The 19,808-nt window shown below is 50.8% G+C and overlaps 1 protein-coding gene across 4 annotated transcripts in view; it reads right to left on the reverse strand.

Annotated features, from left to right (window-relative positions):
• The window catches only part of CAPN1 (calpain 1), a 34,978-nt gene extending 17,086 nt beyond the window's left edge, over window positions 1-17,892 (reverse strand). Inside the window, exons 1-10 of one of the 4 annotated variants that reach the window (XM_033207702.1) lie at window positions 17,756-17,892; window positions 16,174-16,441; window positions 15,944-16,013; window positions 15,553-15,671; window positions 13,040-13,173; window positions 12,752-12,920; window positions 11,767-11,850; window positions 11,024-11,109; window positions 10,580-10,654; window positions 10,332-10,492 (exon numbers count right to left, since the gene is read on the reverse strand). In XM_033207702.1, coding sequence (XP_033063593.1) covers window positions 10,332-10,492; window positions 10,580-10,654; window positions 11,024-11,109; window positions 11,767-11,850; window positions 12,752-12,920; window positions 13,040-13,173; window positions 15,553-15,671; window positions 15,944-16,013; window positions 16,174-16,440 — 1,165 coding nt within the window. In that variant the 5' untranslated portion in view covers window position 16,441; window positions 17,756-17,892. Of the gene's footprint in view, window positions 1-10,331; window positions 10,493-10,579; window positions 10,655-11,023; window positions 11,110-11,766; window positions 11,851-12,751; window positions 12,921-13,039; window positions 13,174-15,552; window positions 15,672-15,943; window positions 16,014-16,173; window positions 16,442-17,146; window positions 17,503-17,755 lie in introns of those variants that run through there. The other 3 variants (XM_033207705.1, XM_033207704.1, XM_033207703.1) reach the window with 3 other exon arrangements.
• Between the last annotated feature and the right edge of the window lie 1,916 nt (window positions 17,893-19,808).

Below are 19,808 nucleotides of genomic sequence, written 5' to 3' on the forward strand. Positions count from 1 at the left end.
ACTAGAAAAGGCAGTTAAATAAAAGGAATAAGTTCTAGTATTTGACAGTAAGGCAGGGAAATTATAGTTAACAATAGTTTATTGTATATTTCAAAAGAGAAGAATTGTAATGTCTCCGACACAAATAAAAGATCAATGTTTGAGGCGATGGATCCCGATTACCCTGATTTGATCATTACACATTGTTTATTTATTTATTTATTTATTTATTTTTTGAGACGGAGTCTCGCTCTGTCGCCCAGGCTGGAGTGCAGTGGCCGGATCTCAGCTCACTGCAAGCTCCGCCTCCCGGGTTTACGCCATTCTCTCGCCTCAGCCTCCCGAGTAGCTGGGACTACAGGCGCCCGCCATCTCGCCCGGCTAATTTTTTGTATATTTTAGTAGAGACGGGGTTTCACCGTGTTAGCCAGGATGGTCTCGATCTCCTGACCTCGTGATCCGCCCGTCTCGGCCTCCCAAAGTGCTGGGATTACAGGCTTGAGCCACCGCGCCCGGCCTACACATTGTATATGTTATCAAGATATCACATGTACCCCAAAAATATGTTCCACTATGATATATCAAATAAAAAATGGATTTATTAAATTTAAAAAAAGAAACTAGAAAATGAACATTCACCAGTTCTTGGGATTTAAGAAAAAAGAAAGTGGGCAAATTGAACCCAAAGCAAGCAGAAGAAAAGAACTAATAAAGATTAAAGTCCAAATACATGAAACAGAGAATAAACAATAAAGAAAAATCAATAAAACCAATAGTTAGTTCTTTGAAAAACTCAACAAAATTGACAATTCTTTACCTGGCCTAAACAGGAGAAAAGACGGAGGACTCAAACTACTAAAATCAGGAATTAACGAGCAGCATCACTACCAACCTAACAAAAATAAAAAGATTACAAGGAACTACTGTGGACAATTATATGATAATAAATTAGATAATATAGACAAAAAGAACAAATTCCTAGAAAGAAACAAACCACCAAAACCGACCTAGGAAAAATAGAAAATCTAAATAGACCTATAATAATAAAAAGACTGAATCAACAACAACAAAAAACTTCTCACCAAAGAAATGTCCAGGACCAGATGGCTTCAAAATTCCACCAAACATTTAAAGACAAATTAACACCAATCCTGAAACTCTTCTAAATAACTGAAGATGAAGGGATACTTCCTAACTCATCCCAGGAGACCAGCATTACCTTAAAGCCAGATAAAGACACCACAAGAAAAGAAGATTACGAACCAATATCAGTTATGAATATAGATGCAAAAATCCACTCCCCCCCCAAAAAGCTACAAACCCAACCCAACAGTATATTAAAAGGAATATATACCATGATGAGGTGGGATTTATCCCAGGAATGCAAGGGTAGTTCAACAAAGGAAAATGGATCAATGTAATATACCACATTAATAGAAGGAAGGGGGAAAAAACCTCATTCATCTCAATTGATGCACAAAAAGCACATCAGTTCATGATTTTAAAAATTCAGAAAATTGGCCGGGTGCGGTGGTTTGTACCTGTAATCCCAGTACTTTGGGATGCTGATGTGGGTGGATCACGAGGTCAGGAGTTTGAGACCAGCCTGACCAACACAACTCGTCTGACAGGTGAAACCCCATCTCTACTAAAAATAGAAAAATTAGCTGGGTGTGGCAGTGTGCGCCTGTAGTCCCAGCTAGGGACTAAGGGAGGCTGGGGCAGGAGAATCACTTGAACCTGGGAGGCAGAGGTTGCAGTGAGCAGAGATCGCGCCACTGCACTTCAGCCTAGGCGATAGAGCAAGACCCGGTCTCAAAAAAAAAAAAACACAAAAAACTTCAATGATACCACTTCACACCCACTAGGATGGCTATAATCAAAAAGAAGAGCAATAACTAGTGTTAAAGAGGATGTGGAGAAATCAGAACCCTCACACATGCTGGTGATCGAGACCATCCTGGCTAACACGGTGAAACCCCGTCTCTACTAAAAAATACAAAAAACTAGCCCGGTGAGGTGGCGGGCGCCTGTAGTCCCAGCTGCTCGGGAGGCTGAGGCAGGAGAATGGCGTGAACCCGGGAGGCGGAGCTTGCAGTGAGCTGAGATCCGGCCACTGCACTCCAGCCTGGGCGACAGAGCGAGACTCCGTCTCAAAAAAAAATAAAATAAAATAAAATAAAATAAAATGGTGCTGCTGCTTTGGAAAACAACTGGCAGTTCCTCAAAAACTTAAACATGGAATTACCCTATGGCCCAACAATTTCACTCCTAGTTACAGGCCCCAGAGAAGTGAAAACATATGTTCAAACACATGCACATGAATGTTCACAGGAACATTCTTCACATAGCCAAAAACTGGAAATAACACAAATGTCCATCAACTGATGAATGAATCAGCAAAGTGTGATAGATCCATATCATGAAAGATTAATCTGCCATAAAAAAGAGATGAAGTACTTCTACACCATAAATGAACCTTGAAAACATTATGCTAAAGCAAAAAAGTCCAGAATAGGTAAATTTATAGAGACAAAAAGTAGATTCATGGTTGCTAGAGAGAAAGGGATAGAAAGTGATGGCCAGTAGTTACAGGATTTTCGGGGGAGGGGGTGAAGAAACGCTCTGGATAACAGTAATGCTTACACAACACTGGTACACTAAAAACCACTACATTTCACACATTAAAAGTGCAAATTTTCTGGTGTGTGAATTATATTCATTCACAATTTTCAAAAACAATATGTATCAAAATTGTGTAACTTAATTAAGGATGTACTTAAAAGAAATTTATCACTTTAGTTGCTTAAATTTTAAAAATCTAAACGAAATAAGCATCTAATTTAAGAAGTCATAAAATAAAGTCAAACAATCAATCCAGGTCAAGCATGGTGCCTCACGCCTGTAATCCTAGCACTTTGGGAGCCCAGAGTGGGCGGATCACTTGAGGTCAGGAGTTCAAGACCAGCCTGGCCAACATGTTGAAACCCGGTATCTACTAAAAATAAAAATAAAAAAATTAGGCCGGGCACGGTGGCTTAAGCCTGTAATCCCAGCACTTTGGGAGGCCGAGACAGGTGGGTCACGAGGTCAGGAGATCGAGACCATCCTGGCTAACCCGGTGAAACCCCGTCTCTACTAAAAAATACAAAAAACTAGCCAGGCGAGGTGGCGGGTGCCGGTAGTTCCAGCTACTCCGGAGGCTGAGGCAGGAGAATGGCATAAACCCAGGAGGCGGAGCTTGCAGTGAGCTGAGATCCGGCCACTGCACTCCAGCCCGGGCGACAGAGCGAGACTCTGTCTCAAAAAAAAAAAAAAAAAAAAATTAGTTGGGCATGGTGGCACATGCCTGTAATTCTAGTTACTTGGGAGGCTGAGGCAGGAGAATCACTTAAACCCAGGAGATGGAGGTTGCAGTGAGCCCAGATCGCACCACTGCAGCCTAGGTGACAGAGTGAGACTCCGTCTCAAAATAAATAAATAAATAAATAAATAAATAAATAAAAATCCAAAGAAAGTAGAAGGAATGAGATAATAAACAGTAAAGATTAATGATAAAGGAAAAAAACACTACCAGGCACAGTGGCACACACATATAATTCCAGCTACCTGGGAGGCTGAAGTGAGAGGATCACCTGAGCCCAGGAATCTAGCCTGCAGTGACCTAGGATCACAGAGAACTAGGATTGTGCCACTGCACTCCAGACTGGGCAATAGAGCAAGACCCCATCTCTAAATAAGTAAAAATAATAAAAGAAAAAGAAATACTATACAAAGTACCAACAAAGTCAAAAGTCATTTCTTTTTTTTTTTTTTTTTTGAGACGGAGTTTCACTCTGTTTCCCAGGCTGGAGTGCAGTGGTGCAATCTCGGCTCACTGCAAGCTCTGCCTCCCAGGTTCACACCATTCTCCTGCCTCAGCCTCCCAAGTAGCTGGGACTACAGGCGCCCGCCACCACGCCCGGCTAATTTTTTGTATTTTTAGTAGAGACAGGGTTTCACTGGGTTAGCCAGGATGGTCTCGATCTCCTGAGCTCGTGATCCACCCGCCTCGGCCTCCCAAAGTGCTGGGATTACAGGCGTGAGCCACTATGCCTGGCCAAAAGTCATTTCTTTGTAAAGATTAATATTGACAAACTTCTTGAAGAATTACTAAAGACAAAAGAGAGTGCAAATGAGCAATCTCATGCATAAAAGGGGGACATTATTACACACGAGACATAAGAGAATATTTAGGCTAACTTTGTGCTAATAACTTTGAAAACAGATGCAAAGAATATTAGAAAATACAACTCAGGGCTGGACACAGTGGTTCACACCTGTAATCTCAGCACTTTGGGAGGCCAAGGCAGGAGGATCACTTGAGCCCAGGAATTCGAGATAAGCCTGGGCAACATAGTGAGACCCCCATCTCTATAAAAATAAAAAATTAAGGCCAGGCATGGTGGCTCACGCCTGTAATCCCAGCATTTTGGGAGGCCGAGACGGGCGGATCACGAGGTCAGAAGATCCAGACCATCCTGGCTAACACAGTGAAACCCCGTCTCTACTAAAAAAAAATACAAAAAACTAGCCAGGCAAGGTGGCGGGCACCTGTAGTCCCAGCTACTTGGGAGGCTGAGGCAGGAGAATGGCGTAAACCCGGGAGGCGGAGCTTGCAGTGAGCCGAGATCACATCACTGCACTCCAGCCCGGGCGACAGAGCAAGACTCTGTCTCAAAAAAAAAAAAAAAAATTAGCCAGGCATAGAGGCTCATACCTGTGTAGTCCCAGCTACTTAGAAGGCTGAGGCAGGATTTGAGCTCAGGAGTTTGAGATTGCAGTTAGTAACCTGTCTCTAAAAAACCCTGTCTCTCTTTAAAAAAAAAAAAAAAGAAAGAAAGAAAAAAGAAAGAAAAAGAAAAAACGAAAAGAAAAGAAAATACAACTCATCAAAATCAGCTCAAGAAACAGAAAATATGAACAATTCTATAACCTTTAACTTTCAATACTGAATATCATTAATCTTCATACAAAGAAAAAAGCAAGCCTGACAGCTTTACAGACAAGTTCTACCAATCATTCAAACAACGAATCACTCCCATCTTAGGTAAACTCTTCTAGGAAACAGAAGAAGAGAGGATACTTCCCACCTCACTGTACAGGACGAACATAGCACTGATACCAGTATGGTCAGTATGAGAAAGGAAAATAACAGGCAAATGTCACTCATGACCGTGTTGTTTTTATCTCAAGAATGTGAAGTTGATTTAATGTTAGGAAAGCAACAAATGCAATTTACCATTTTATTTTTTTTAAACGGGGTCATGTTGTGTTGCCCAGGATGGAGTGCAGTTGCTGGCGTAAACATGGCTCACTGTAGCCTCCACCTCCCTGGCTCAAATGATTCTCCCTCCTCAGCCTCCTGAGTGGCTGGGACTATAGGCGTGTACCACCATACAAGGCTAATTTTTAGATTTTTTTTTTTTTTTTGAGACGGAGTCTCGCTCTGCCGCCCAGGCTGGAGTGCAGTGGCCGGATCTCAGCTCACTGCAAGCTCCGCCTCCTGGGTTTACACCATTCTCCTGCCTCAGCCTCCCAAGCAGCTGGGACTACAGGCGCCCGCCACGTCGCCCGGCTAGTTTTTTGTATTTTTTAGTAGAGACGGAGTTTCATCATGTTAGCCAGGATGGTCTCGATCTCCTGACCTCGTGATCCGCCCGTCTCGGCCTCCCAAAGTGCTGGAATTACAGGCTTGAGCCACCGTGCCCGGCCTAATTTTTAGATTTTTTTAGTAGAAATGAGGTCTCACTGTATTGCCCAAGTTATTTGCAAACTCCTGGGACCATTTTAATAAATAAAAGTAAAAAGCATACGATCATTATAATATAGACAATTGAAAGTGTTTAACAATATTAAACTTCATTAGTCCAATAAAAGGTATCCACAAAAAACCTAGATTAGAAAGGTACTTAGTGGTGAAAACTTCCCCTTTAAGAGTGAGGCTTAGTTAATAGGGTTGCTCCTAAAAATAAAAATAAAAAAGGGAGGAACAAGAGCAGGAACCTCTCCAGTTCTAGGCAGCATATTAGACAACAAAAAGTAACAAAAGTTGTAAGAATTACAGAAGAAGAAACAATTTGCCATTATTTGCAGATGCTATATTCCTAATTAGAAAACCAAAAAGGGCTGGATGCAGTGGCTCATGACTATAATCCCAGCACTTTGGGAGGCCAAGGCAGGTGGATCACCTGAGGTCAGGAGTTCGAGACCACCCTGGCCAACATGGTGAAACACCGTCTCTACTAAAAATACAAAAATTAGCCAGGAGTGGTGCCTGCACGCCTGTAATTCCAGCTACTGGGGAGGCTGAGGCAGGAGAATCACTTGAACCAGGGAAGCAGAGGTTGCAGTGAGCTAAGATCATGCCAAAAAATACATACAGATGAATCAGTAAAATTAATTACAGTTTTAAAAATTTGCTGGATATAAAAAATACATCTAAAAGGTCAAATGCATGTTACTGTATCAGCAACAAGTTCACTTGGGAGCTGTAATTTTAAAGAACATACTATTGTCGGACGTGGTGGTTCATGCCTGCAATCCCAGCACTTTGGGAGGCTGAGGTGGGCAGATCACGAGGTCAGGAGTTCAAGACCAGCCTGGCCAACATGGTGAAACCTCATCTCTACTAAAGATACAAAAAAAATTAGCCAGGCGTGGTGTCACACGCCCGTAATCCCAGCTACTCATGAGGCTGAGGCAGGAGCATCACTTGAACCCGGGAAGCGGAGGTTGCAGTGAGCTGAGATCGCCCCATTGCATTCCAGCCTGGGTGACAAGGTGAGACTCTGTCTCAAAAAAAAAAAAAAAAAAAAAAAGAACATACTATCTATACTTTGGGAGGCCGAGACGGGCGGATCACGAGGTCAGGAGATCGAGACCATCCTGGCTAACACGGTGAAACCCCGTCTCTACTAAAAAAATACAAAAAAACTAGCCGGGCGAGATGGCGGGCGCCTGTAGTCCCAGTTACTCGGGAGGCTGAGGCAGGAGAATGGCATAAACCCGGGAGGCGGAGCTTGCAGTGAGCTGAGATCCGGCCACTGCATTCCAGCCTGGGCGACAGAGCAAGACTCCGTCTCAAAAAAAAAAAAAAAAAAAAAATAGCAACAAAATTATAGTGTACCTAGCATTAAATCTCAAGAGATGTATAAATTCCTTATGATAAAAAATACAACATTCTATTGAAAGACATTAAAGGCCAAAATAAATGAAGAGATACACCGCATCCTTGGATAAGACTTAAAATTATAAAAATGTCAATTCTCCCCAAATTGGTCTATAAGTTTCATGCAATTCCAAATTAAAACCTCAAAATGGTATTTCATAGGACTTGGTAAACTGATTCTAAAATTCATCTGGAAAAACAAAGGTCAAGAACAGCTAAGACAGATGCAGTGGCTCACGCCTGTAATCCCAGCAATATGGGAGGCCAAGCCAGGTGGATCATTTGAGGTCAGGAGTTCAAGACCAGCCTGGCAACATGGTGAAACCCCGTCTCTACTAAAAATACAAACGTTAGCTGGGTGTGGTGGCAGGCACCTGTAATCACTGCTACTCAAGGGGCTGAGGCAGAAGAATCATTTGAACCCAGGAAGCAGAGGTTGCAGTGAGCCAAGATCGCGCCACTGCACTCTAGCCTGGGCAATAGAGCAAGAGTCCGTCTCAAAATATAAAAATGAAAAAAAAAACAGCTAAGAGACTGTTGCAGAAGGAATTTGCCCTGTCCAACAGCAGGACTTACACATCTATAGTAATGGATTCAATGTGTTATTGGCAGAGGGATAGATCCAGGGACAGAATGGTGAGTCCGGAAACCCACCGACACATCCCCGGGGACTAGGTGAGGGCGCTAGTGCTGCTGGGGAGTGAGGAGATGATGTATGTCTCAATAAATGGTACAGGGAACGGTGGTTATCTATTTCGGGAAAGACTGAAATTGGATCCCTACAAGGGAGAAGAATGCTTCAAAACAGAGGGCTGGGAGCCGTGCTGAGAATGAAGCACAGGAGAACAGCACAGCAGCAGATCTGGCAAGGCCAAAGCTGTAAGTGACCTTTGAAAGGGCGGTTTTAGCAGCATGGTAGGGATGAAGCTGGACTGGGAAGGGTTAAGCAATGAAGCAGAAGTGAGAAAGGAAATAGGGAGTATGGTAATTCCCGAGAAATTGTGCTTTGAAGGAGGGCAGAGAAATGAACAGGGAAGTGGGGTCGAGAGGGCTGCTTTGTGTTAAGACAGAGGATTTTCCATAATGACGCTGGAGAGAGGTGACAGATGAAGGAGCAAATGCTTTCAGAGGTCAGGGAGAATGGGATCCAGAGCAGAGGTGGGGGTCGCCATGAGCAGGGACTGTTCTGCCACTGTCACAGGTGGGGAGGCAGTGAGGACACAGGCACAGGTGCAGAAGGCTGGGGGATTTGGAGGTAGGAACATGAGGTGTCCTGTAGGACGACATCTATCATTTTAATGATGTGTAAGGCCAGGCCCGAAGGTGAGAGTAACAATGGGGAGAGGTCGAGGTGAGAGTGGAAACGTTACTAACCAGTAGTGGAATTGCGGGGGATCATGGAAAATGCTTATTTGAGATTTGTGGCTATGAATTTACAGGGGAAATATGGCATCGGTTATGTGATTTCTCTCCTGCCATACTCAATGGTTCCCAAGCCGGTGGAGGGCTGTGTTCCACTAGGATGGGTTTTGTGCCAGATGATGGGAGACAGGGGCCAGGGAACAGAAAGTGTTTGTAGGAACAAGATTAAAATGATAGCTCTAACCTAGGTAAGGAGAAAAGGCAAGACGGGAAAAGCAAGATGGTATACAAGTGGTGAGTTCAACAGGCTGGCTTGGTCCAAAGGTTGAAGACTAAGGGAGTAGAAAGAGTCAAAGGTGGAGGTCAGAGAGCAGGTGTTTGCAAGGCAAGACAGCTCTGGTGGCCTCATGGTGGGGGCTGAGCTAAGGTAGAGGAAAAGACTGCTGCAGGTGAGAGTGACAAGGAACTGAGAGGCCAGGCTGTGGCCCGTGTCAGCCACATGGATCTAGAAGCCCAGGGGAAGATGGCAAGAGAAGACAGAAGGGACCTAGAGCAGTGGCTCACGCCTGTAATCCCAGCACTTTGGGAGGCCAAGGTGGTCGGATCACCTGAGGTCAGGAGTTCAAGACCAGCCTGGCCAACATGGAGAAACCTGCCTCTACTAAAAATACAAAAATTAGCTGGGTGTGGTAGGTGCCTGTAATCCCAGCTACACGGGAGGCTACGGCAGGAGAATTGCTTGAACCCGGGAGATGGAGGCTGTAGTGAGCCGAGGTCACGCCACTGTACTCACAGAGTGAGACTCTGTCTCAAAAAAAAAAAAAAAAAAAAAAAAAAAAAGAGGCCGGGCGCGGTGGCTCAAACCTGTAATCCCAGCACTTTGGGAGGCCGAGACGGGTGGATCACGAGGTCAGGAGATCGAGACCATCCTGGCTAACACGGTGAAACCCTGTCTCTACTAAAAAATGCAAAAAAACTAGCTGGACGAGGTGGCGGGCGCCTGTAGTCCTAGCTACTCCGGAGGCTGAGGCAGGAGAATGGCGTGAACCCGGGAGGCGGAGTTTGCAGTGAGCCGAGATCTGGCCACTGCACTCCAGCCTAGGCGACAGTGTGAGACTCCGTCTCAAAAAAAAAAAAAAAGGGGTGGGGGGGAAGGCAGGAGGGAAGGGCCCAGGAAAGGAGTGACAAGCAGGTGGTTGGATGGCCACAAGGTCTTCTCCCCACGTGAGCACCCTGGGCTCAGGCCCCAGGACGGTGAGTCCAGCTTGCCTCTTTAAAATGTACGAAGACATTTAATATTTTACTCCTCAAAGCAAATTCAAGAGATCAGCCTGGCCGGGCACGGTGGCTCAAGCCTGTAATCCCAGCACTTTGGGAGGCCGAGACGGGCGGATCACGACGTCAGGAGATCGAGACCATCCTGACTAACACGGTGAAACCCCGTCTCTACTAAAAACTACAAAAAACTAGCCGGGCGACGTGGCGGCGCCTGTGGTCCCAGCTACTTGGGAGGCTGAGGCAGGAGAATGGCTTAAACCCGGGAGGCGGAGCTTGCAGTGAGCTGAGATCCGGCCACAGCACTCCAGCCTGGGTGACAGAGTGAGACTCCATCTCAAAAAAAAAAAAAAAAAAAAAAAAAAAAAAGAGATCAGCCTATATCTTGCAAGTGAGGAAACAGAGGCTCAGTGAGATGACGTGCCTTCTGGAGCCCCTAAGCCAGGAAGCAGCAAGAACCAAAGCCCGCCCATGTGCAGCCTCCGTGTCCGCGGACTCAGGTCACCTGGGTAGTTCCGGCAGCCCCCTGCGGTGCTCCCCCGCCGCCACGTGCCCTCATAGAGTGTGGTGTTCCATTTGCGGATGGTCCGGCTCTTAAGGGCGTCAGGCGTGAGGTTGCAGATCTCCAGGCGGGTGAACTCCCGCATGAAGTCTCGGAATGACATCCTGAGGGAGGAGGTGCATAGGTGAGGCAGGCCTCAGAGCTGATGTGTAGGGGTGGAGAGGTGGGGGAGAAGGGGAGGGGGCGCTCACCAGAACTCCCCGTCCTCCATCTTGACCCGGAGCTGCTCCCGTTCATATGGGTCCACGCTGTTCCACTCTGAGGAGCTGTGAGGAGCAGGGCTCTGCCAGGGCTGGTGGCACTGACCTGCCTGGCCTCTGTCCCTGGGGCCTGTCTACCCTGGCCTGTCTTCCCCCGGCCCAACCCAGGTGGCCTCCTCAAGGTCAAGCCCCAAAGTTCCGGTTCTAGGGAGTGGTCTCATCAAGGCCAGTCGGACGCCCTGCACACACCCAAGGGCTGGGCATGGCCCGCACGGCCTGAGCTTTGTTAGGGCAGTCCCCCAGACCCAGTTGCGTGAAGATGGGTCCCTCTGCTCAATCCTGAGTCCAGCCTGGCCTGGTAGAGCCCCGAGCAGAAATGTCGGGGAACCTAGCAGTTTCCCCAAGGCACCCCAGACAGTACCCACTGCCCCTCACCTGTCACTCCAGGCTCCCGTCCACTCCACCTCGCCCCAGGGGTTCCGCATCCGGATCAGGTTCACCATCTGGCCTCGGTAGTTCACCTGTTTCCCAGAGCTCCTGTCAGTGCTAGCTTCCAGCAGGCACTTGTTTTTTGTTTTTTTTTTTTTGAGACAGTCTTGCTCTGTCACCCAGGCTGGAGTGCAGTGGTGCGATCTCAGCTCACTGCAGCCTCCACCTCCTGGGTTCAAGCAATTCAATTCTTCTGCCTCAGCCTCCCTAGTAGCTGGAATTACAGGCACCTGCCGCCATGCCCGGCTCATTTTCGTATTTTTAGTAGAGACAGAGTTTAACGATGTTGGCCAGGCTGGTCTCGAACTCCTGACCTCAGGTGATCCACCCGCCTCAGTCTCCCAAAGTGCTGGGATTACGGGTGTGAGCCACTGCACCTGGCTCATGCATGCACTTTAACACTCCGCCTCCCATACCCTCATCGTCTCCAAGCCCTGCTCAGCACCCAGATGAAGCCTGTCCTCCTGGAATTCATAGCCCAGGCAGGCAGCTGCACACATGAACTACAGTCAGTCAGGGCAGGGCATGATAGGCATCTCAGATGGGTGTCCCCAGAAGAGAGATAAGATGCTGCAGGAGGGGAAAGGAGGAGCCAGCACCTTCCACAGCCCTGGTCAGGTGCCAGAGAGGCAAGGACAGGCCAGGGGGCAGGAACCACCCTGCAGGGAAGGCCCCACCCAGGGCAGTACCTGCTTGGCCCCAGTCACAGAGTAGGCGTGGCCCTTCACCAGTTTCTTGAAGGTGATGGCCTCCATGTCTAGAACGCTGGAGATCTGCAGAAAGAGGCACAAACTGTGGTCAGTGGCTAGGTCCCCCCACTGTATCAGATGAGCCCCCAGCATTCAGGGTCTTGGATGTTCCCACTTGTACATACAATAGTTCGAGGAGCAGCAAGCAGGGACCCCGATCCCACCTAGTTCGTCACCCCCACCTATAGACACCCCCACATACAGATGCTGCTCTTTTGCAGAGGGGTAGCCTGGATACCCCACCAAAGCTGCCACTGGGACGGGGGAGCCCAGGCACCCCGCCGACACTGCTACTGGCCAGGGCTGACCAGAACCTGTGCCAACATGCCTGTGCACACACACAGCCGTGCACAGCCCACCAGAGCCACACGGCCCTCAGTGGGCCTCACGGAGAAGGATGTGAGGACAGGAGGGTCGATTAGAAATGGGAATGGGAGCTGGGGTTAGAGCTGCAGACGGCAGTGATATTGGGGTCAAGTCTGGCGTTGAGGACCGGGGAACGGAGCTGAGCATGGGAACAGAGGAGCAGGGAAGGGTGGGAATGGAGTGAGTATGGGATTGAGGCCAGGGATGGGTGGGAACTGAGGCCAGGAGATGAAATCTGAGGCTGGTGAACTGGACAGAGGGTGGCATGGATCGAGATGACAGGAATGAGGGAAACAGCATGGTAGATGGTCGGGCAAACAAGCCCAGGAAAGAGCTGAGGTATGCAGTTTTGGGGAAGGAATGGGGAGGTGAGGACAGGAGTGACACCAGGCATGGGGGTGGAAGTGATGGATGAAGCTGGGTATGCATCCAGAGATGGAGCGTAGATGCAGGACAGGGGTCTGGAGCAGAGCCTGGGTGAGGACTTTTGGAAAATGTGACAGGTCAGGATACCAGGGTTCCAGGGTACCCCAAAGCATCGGGGCCCGGGTGCACTCACGTCTATGGAGCAGCCCAGCAGGGAGCCCCGCTCCAGCGCCTTGAGGATGATCTGGTAGAGGTCACTGGGAGCCTTTCGCAACTCGTACCACTCGGTGACCCCGCCTGTGAAGTCCTCAAAGCCCTCCGAGGTGCTGCCCCCTGACAGGGACTCGTAGCTGCCATTTACCCTGTGGGCAGCTCCAGGTCAACACTCTGACATCAAGCAGGACCCTCTGAGAAGACAGTCAGGAGCCCCCACCCCTAGAGGGGGCTGGAAGCTGGAGCTGTCCCCTCGGCCGCTACTCACTTGGCATAGGCCTTCTCAAGCAGGGCGCTCCAGAACTCATTGCCTTCGGCAGAGTGCACGAACACTAGCTTCCCGTCCTTCATAGGCAGCAGGTCATCCACGACCACGTCCACCCATTCCCCAAATTGCCACAGCTGTAGGGGAGGGGCACGGTGAGTACCTGCTTTGGAATCCCCCAGACCTGAGCTCCATCCTTACCTCTACCTTCCTAGATGCAGGATTCTAGATCCTAGATACATTCTAGGATCTAGATATGTATCTAGATACATAACTTCCTAGATGCAGGATTCCAGATCCCAGATACATAATAGATATGTGTAGACTAAATCATATATATTAGATACATACTAGATGTATACTACATCAGGTATACCAGATACATACTAGATGCATGTACACTTGATCACATATACCAGATACATACTAGATGCATGTATACCTCTAGATACATGTATGCTATATATATACTAGATACATGTATCTGGGTATTGAAGGAAATCAAAGCATTTCACCCCAAAATATACTTCTTCAACATATTTTGAGATAGCTGTTCAGAGGGTCTGCAAACAGAAGTAGCCCTGTAATACCGTCTTTTGTGGGGGAGATTTGCATCTGTAGAGAAAATCTGCATTGATGGTGCCAGGCTTTCTCTAAGGCTTTCCCATGTCAGACTGAGAGCCTGACACCCTTTAAAGGTCTGAAAGAAATAATTACCATCTATTCTGCCTGAGGGCTGCTACCTGTGAGGTTTCATCTACATAACAAGACCGCCTTTGCTACCCAGTCCCCCTTTTCTCCCCTTCCATAGCCTGTCTTGCCACTATAACCTGATTTACCACCAGAATCTGGTTTTGGCCATTTTCGAGCCCCCATTCTTCCTGTAACCTCGGGATGGTATGTATATAAGCTTCTGTACCCATTGTGGGGCTGGGGTGATCACTCTGTGGTTCCCGACCCCATGCTGCAGGCTAATCAATTTGTTTGCCATTTCTCCTACTAACCTCTTTTTGTGAGCTGATTTTTCAGTGAACCCTCAGAGGGCTAAGGGGATGCTTTCCTTTGCCTGTACAGTATATACTAGATACATGCATATTTAATGTATACTAATACATGCATACCACATATAGACGTGTATATTTGATATGTACATGTATGCTGGAGATACACTAGCTACGTGATCCTGGGAAAATTATCGCCTCTGAGCCTCAGTTTCCCTATCAATAAAAGGAGCAGCAGTGCCTACTTCACGGAAGATTTAAACAAGAGCACAGAGGCACAAAGCGTTTAGCGAGTCACTGAACAAACAGGGTTCCTCCTCAGGCACAGAGAGGTGTGGAAAGCTCTCGGGCCTGGGCTTTCCAGAACTAGCCCCTTTTTAGGCCATGGCCCCCTAGCTCTTCCCTCCCTATTCTAGGGGGTTAGGGGACACCTATGTCATTGAATGAGCAGTGAAAATGTGGCATCCAGATTCTACAACCACAAGATGGGCAGATGCTTTGCTTCAGAGATGCCACAAGGGGCAGGTTTCCCAGGGCAGGATCGTGGCCCAAGGCGTCTGGGGTCAGAAACGACCAAGGACTCCAGGTACCATCTGAGGGGTCGAGGCCAGGACATCGCGGGGAGGGTCGGGGGGAGGAGAGGAGGCGGCCCTAAGAGCACAGGTTGCGGAGAGTGTGGGTGGCGGGTACTGAACTGGCCAATCGGAGGCCAGGAAGGAGCGGATTGGAGGAGCGAGGAAAGGGGGGAGGCTGCGCCCCTGCAGACTAGAGCGGGTGGGCGTGGCGCTGAGCCAAAGTAGATCCGCACTGTGGGTTCTGCACCCTGGGTTCCGAAGGCCACCTCCACCCGCGCAAGGCGGGCAAGGACAGAATAGGGTAAGGGGCTCTAACCAGGCAGAAGGAGGGAACACCCAGGAGTCCTTCGGGCAGGGCTGGGGCCTCCAAGGCTGGAGGGCTTCATTCTGGGTTGCTGGGCATGTCCCTCCCAAAGGCAGATCATTGAGAATTGATTAGTGTGACTTGAAAAATGGGCCCTGGGCACACCGTCAGGAAAAGCTGGTTTACATAGACTTAATCCCGAGTCTTTCTTTTCTGCTGGGCTCAGTCAGACCTTGCCAAAGCGCAGGAGTTGGGGGATAGGAGGCCTGACAGGTGGAGAAGGCCACGCGTGCTGATCTGTTTTCCCCAGCGACCACTCCTTTCTCAGATGGGGCAACTGAGACCGACCTCTGGGAGGATCGGAATTTGTCCCACAGGATATAACATAAACGTCTTTCTGTTCTTTCAAGCACTTTCCACCTGATACATACAACCACCTAGGAAAATTGCCAGCTGAAATACCTTCCCAGCCCAGTCACTTCACACGTGACAGACCCGAGATGGCACTGAGAGGTCAAATACCTGCTACAGGGAGGACTGGCCCCACAGGGTGTGGCCCTAACTGCAGGTGCTGTGGGTCATCCTTCCGCATCTCCCCCAGTGCCTGCTGCCCCTCCTCCCCAGGGGGGCCCTCACCTGGAAGTGGAAGATGCCGGCATAGCCATTCTGGAAGCTCTGGCCGTGTGGAACCACTCGGTGCAGGAGGGTGTCGTTAAGAGTGAGGGAGGCAATGGCCGCCAGGAGCCAGCAGTCCCCTGGGGAGGGAGGGACGCACATCAGCTTGCTCTACCACCTGCCTCGGGGGAAGCAGGTGCTAGGGAGAATCTGGGGTTCCTTGGCCAGGGTGCCACTTAACTCCCCTCAGCTTGCAGAAAAGACCCAGTAATCTGGGCAAACCAGCCCCAGCGCTGATAGCCAGAGCCTGCCTGGGCTTGCAAGAGGGAGGGGTTGGGGCAGAGCCTGAAGAAGCGGGAATGGGGAACTACTGTGGAAAAAACACCCGGGACCCTGCGCCCTGGGGGCCTACCCAGTGCTCCCTGGCAGATGTCTGTGCGTGTGGCTCCATCCACGATGAACTGGGGGTTTGAAAGCAGCTCCTACGAGAGACCCAGAGTCCTGTTCCTGGGCCAGCCCCTCCCAGAAATTGGCACCAGGCCACCCCAGACCCCATTGCCCACCAGGGACATAGAGTCCCATCCCTACTCCTCATCCAGGATCTGGGCTCAGCCAAGTCCCACCCAGGATGGCCCCTCTCACCGTGGGACGCTTCCACTTGATGCCATAGGTCTTGGAGGAATTGGGACCCAGGTCCTTGAAACCCAGGCTCTGGGGCACCGGGGGGAAGGCCTCATCACGGAAGAGGGTCCCACTCTGCAGGCATCGCGCCCGCAGCTGCTCATAATCCTGGCCCAGGTACTTGATGGCATTCTCATGGCGGCCCAGGCCCAGCTCCTTGGCCCTCTGCTTCTGCACTTGGGCGGACACCCCGGTGCAGTACACTGGCGTGATGATCTCCTCGGCCATCCTGCCGGAGAGATGGGCCTGCTCAGACTAGAATCTGGGCTCCTGCCTGCAAGCGCTGCTCTCCTGCCCCTGCTTATCCATCCCCAAACCTGGGGTTTCCCTGCCTCACTGCTCCCCTCACAGAAGTAGGGTTCTTAGCCACCTCTCGGTACTCCCAGTGAATACAGGAAAGGGGTTTCCCAGTTCCCAGGCGTGCCGGCCACCTCTCCTTTCCCGGATCCCATTGTCAGGGGCTTGCAGCTCTGTGGTGAGCCAGCAGGTCAGGTGGGGCAGGGCGGAGCCTCCAGACAGCACAAGGAACTGGGCAGGTGGGACACAGCAGGGAAGGCCGGCCTGCAACCCCTTCACCAAATTAACCAAGATCCTTGCGCACCGGCCCCTTACCGTGGGCTGAAAACCCCAGACAGTCGGGGTCCCCACCTCAGGCCCCCGCAGCAGGCTCGATATCAGAGCTGGTGGGCCCTAACCCAGTCCCTGGGAACATCCCGCAGCAGGCTCATATCAGAGCTGGTGGGCCCTATCCTAGCCCCTGGGGACAGCGGTGAGCCAGGCTGGGACAGGCGCCCGGGCTGTGCCGCTCCTCCAGCCCCCGCCCCTGCCCCAGGCACGCAGAGGGCCCCCAGAAGGGGCCGAACTGGGGCAGCCCCTCAGCCCGGGAGCAGTGGCCAGGGTCAAAGAATCCCGGCTCGGCCACCCAGCTTCTTACCTGGGGGAGGGGTGTTTGGGGGTCGCTGCGGTCCCTGAGACTGGCTTCCCGGTGGCAGCTCAGGGCTGGGCCCAACCAGGAAGAGCGCTCCTCCCCGCCCTCCTCCCGCCGCCCCTCCGCCCTCCGCCCTCCCTTTCTCCTTCTCCTCCTCCTCCTCCTCCTCCTGGGGCTCCTACCCCGCTTCCTCTCGGCTCTCCCTTATCTCTCCCGCACGGTCTCTGACTATCTCTTACCCACGGTGTCTCCCCGCCCCTCCCTCCGCAGGCCGGGGGCCAATTCCGCGAGAGGACAAATTAGTAAAAGGCAGAGCAGTCCCCGGGGAGGGGCCAGCGCGGGTGGGGCGGGGAGGCGCTGGGGCGCGGCGGAAGGGCACCGTGGGGAGAGGAGGGGGAGGGCCGGACAGGGGGTATTTTTAACCAGGGGCAGCAGCTCGAGTTGCAGGGCCAGACGGCCGCACCCCACGCGCGCCCCGGCGGGCATTCCCGGGCGATTGGGGGGCGGCGCCGCCTCCCGCAGCCCCGGGCCCGCCCCGTCCCCAGCTCCCCTAGCTCCGCGCGGCCGCAGCTGCTCCCGCCGCTCCCAGCCGCCCAGGCGCGGGGCCGAGATTACCTCAGGCTGCGGCAGCTGCTCTGAAGACGGACCGGGCGGGCAGCGAGCAGACCCCTGCCGGACACTCCGCAAACGGCAGCCTCACCCCGCAGGGCCGCGCCGCTCCCCGCCCCCACCCCACCGCCGCGCCCCTGCTCGGCGCTCCCCAGGGGAACCCTGGGGGACCGGGCTCGCTGCGTGACCTTGGGTAAGTCCCTGCCCTGCTTGGCCCGGCTTTCCACATGCGTGCGGCCTATGGGATGGGGATGGGCAATTGCGGGAACCCATCTTTCTTTAACGTTCTGGGGTTTGTTGAACCTGGAAACTTCGAGAGGTGGACATCCCTGTCCTCTCCCCCAAGCTCTCAGCCCACCCACCTGGAAGCGCCCATGTATCACCTTACCCAGGAGAGGGCGGCAGAGGCCCGAGCAGGACGGCAGCCCCCACTCCCCACCCCCAGGACCCGGAGGTCCTGCTTCACCGGCTGCAAGAAGTTGGGGGGCCAGGATTCGGCGCAGAGGCCGGGGGTGTGGGTGGGGAGACTGCAGAGACCCCTGAGACCCTCCCAAGTCAGGGCTTTTCGCTGGTCTCGCAGTCCCAGTCCAGCAGCTGCTGCAGCCTTGCAGGTTGTGGATGCAAGCATTTTGCTGAGGAAACTGCATAGCGTTCCCAGGACTCTAGGGCCCATGACCCCTCAAAAGTTAAGAGCCGCTGATCTAATCTGGTGAGTGAGGGATGGAACCAGCTCCTAGGCTTTCTGCACAGGTGTCCAGGGACAGAGAACGGTGGCTTAAACTAGGGAGGTGGCAGGCAGAAGTAGATGGATTTGATAAAAATGGAGACTATCTTAACAATATTGGGTTTAGAAAAGATTTCTTTTTTCTTTTCTAAAGGCAGGGTCTTGCTTTCATTGACCAGGCGGGAGTGCAGTGCCCTGATCACAGCTCACTGTAACCTTAAATTCCTGGGCTCGAGAGATCCTCTCACCTCAGCCACCTGAGTAGCTGAGACTACAGGCACGTGCCGTGACACCCAGCTAATTTTTAAATTTTTTGTAGAAATGGGGTCCTGCTGTGTTACTCAGGCTGGTCATGAACTCCTGGGCTCAAGCAGTCCTCCTGCCTGAGCCTCCCAAAGTGCTGGGATTACAGGTGTGAACTTTGGCACCTTGCCAGATTTCTTTTTCTTTTCTTTTTTTTTTTTTTTTGAGACGGAGTCTCGCTCTGTAGCCCAGGCTGGAGTGCAGTGGCCGGATCTCAGCTCACTACAAGCTCCGCCTCCTGGGTTTACGCCATTCTCCTGCCTCAGCCTCCCCAGTAGGTGGGACTACAGGCGCCCGCCACCTCGCCCGGCTAGTTTTTTGTATTTTTTTTAGTAGAGACGGGGTTTCACCATGTTAGCCAGGATGGTCTCGATCTCCTGACCTCGTGATCCGCCCGCCTCGGCCTCCCAAAGTGCTGGGATTACAGGCTTGAGCCACTGCGCCTGGCCTCAGATTTCTTAAATATGACACAAAAAGTATAAATGATAGAGGAAATCAATAAATTGAACTTCATCAAAATAAAACCCTTTTGTTCCTCAAAATGCACAAAACTATTAAAAATGAAAAGATAAGCCATAGACTAGGAAGAATATTTGTGAAAATTCTATCTAAGACTTGTGTAAAGAACTTTTTACAATTGAATAAAAATCCAATAAAAATGGACAAAACATTTGTTTGTTTTCTGGTGTTTGTTTTTGGAGTGAAGTGGCACGCTCCTGGCTCACTGCAACCTCCACCTCCCAAGTTCAAGCAATTCTCCTGCCTCAGCCTCCCCAGTAGCTGGGATAACAGGCGCCCGCCATTACGCCAGGCTAATTTTTGTATTTTTAGTAGAGATGGGGTTTCACCATGTTAGCCAAGCTGGTCTCAAACTTCCGACCTCAAGTGATCTGCCCGCCTCTGCCTCCCAAGGTGCTGGGATTACAGGGTGAGCCACCGTGCCTGTCAAAAAATGGACAAAACATTTGAATAGACACTTCATCCAAAAAGATCTCTGGATGGCAAATAAGCACATGAAAAAGCACTGAGTGC

The sequence above is a fragment of the Trachypithecus francoisi genome, unplaced genomic scaffold, assembly GCF_009764315.1.
Source record: "Trachypithecus francoisi isolate TF-2019V2 unplaced genomic scaffold, Tfra_2.0 Lachesis_group8, whole genome shotgun sequence".
Classification (NCBI taxonomy): Eukaryota; Metazoa; Chordata; class Mammalia; order Primates; family Cercopithecidae; genus Trachypithecus; species Trachypithecus francoisi.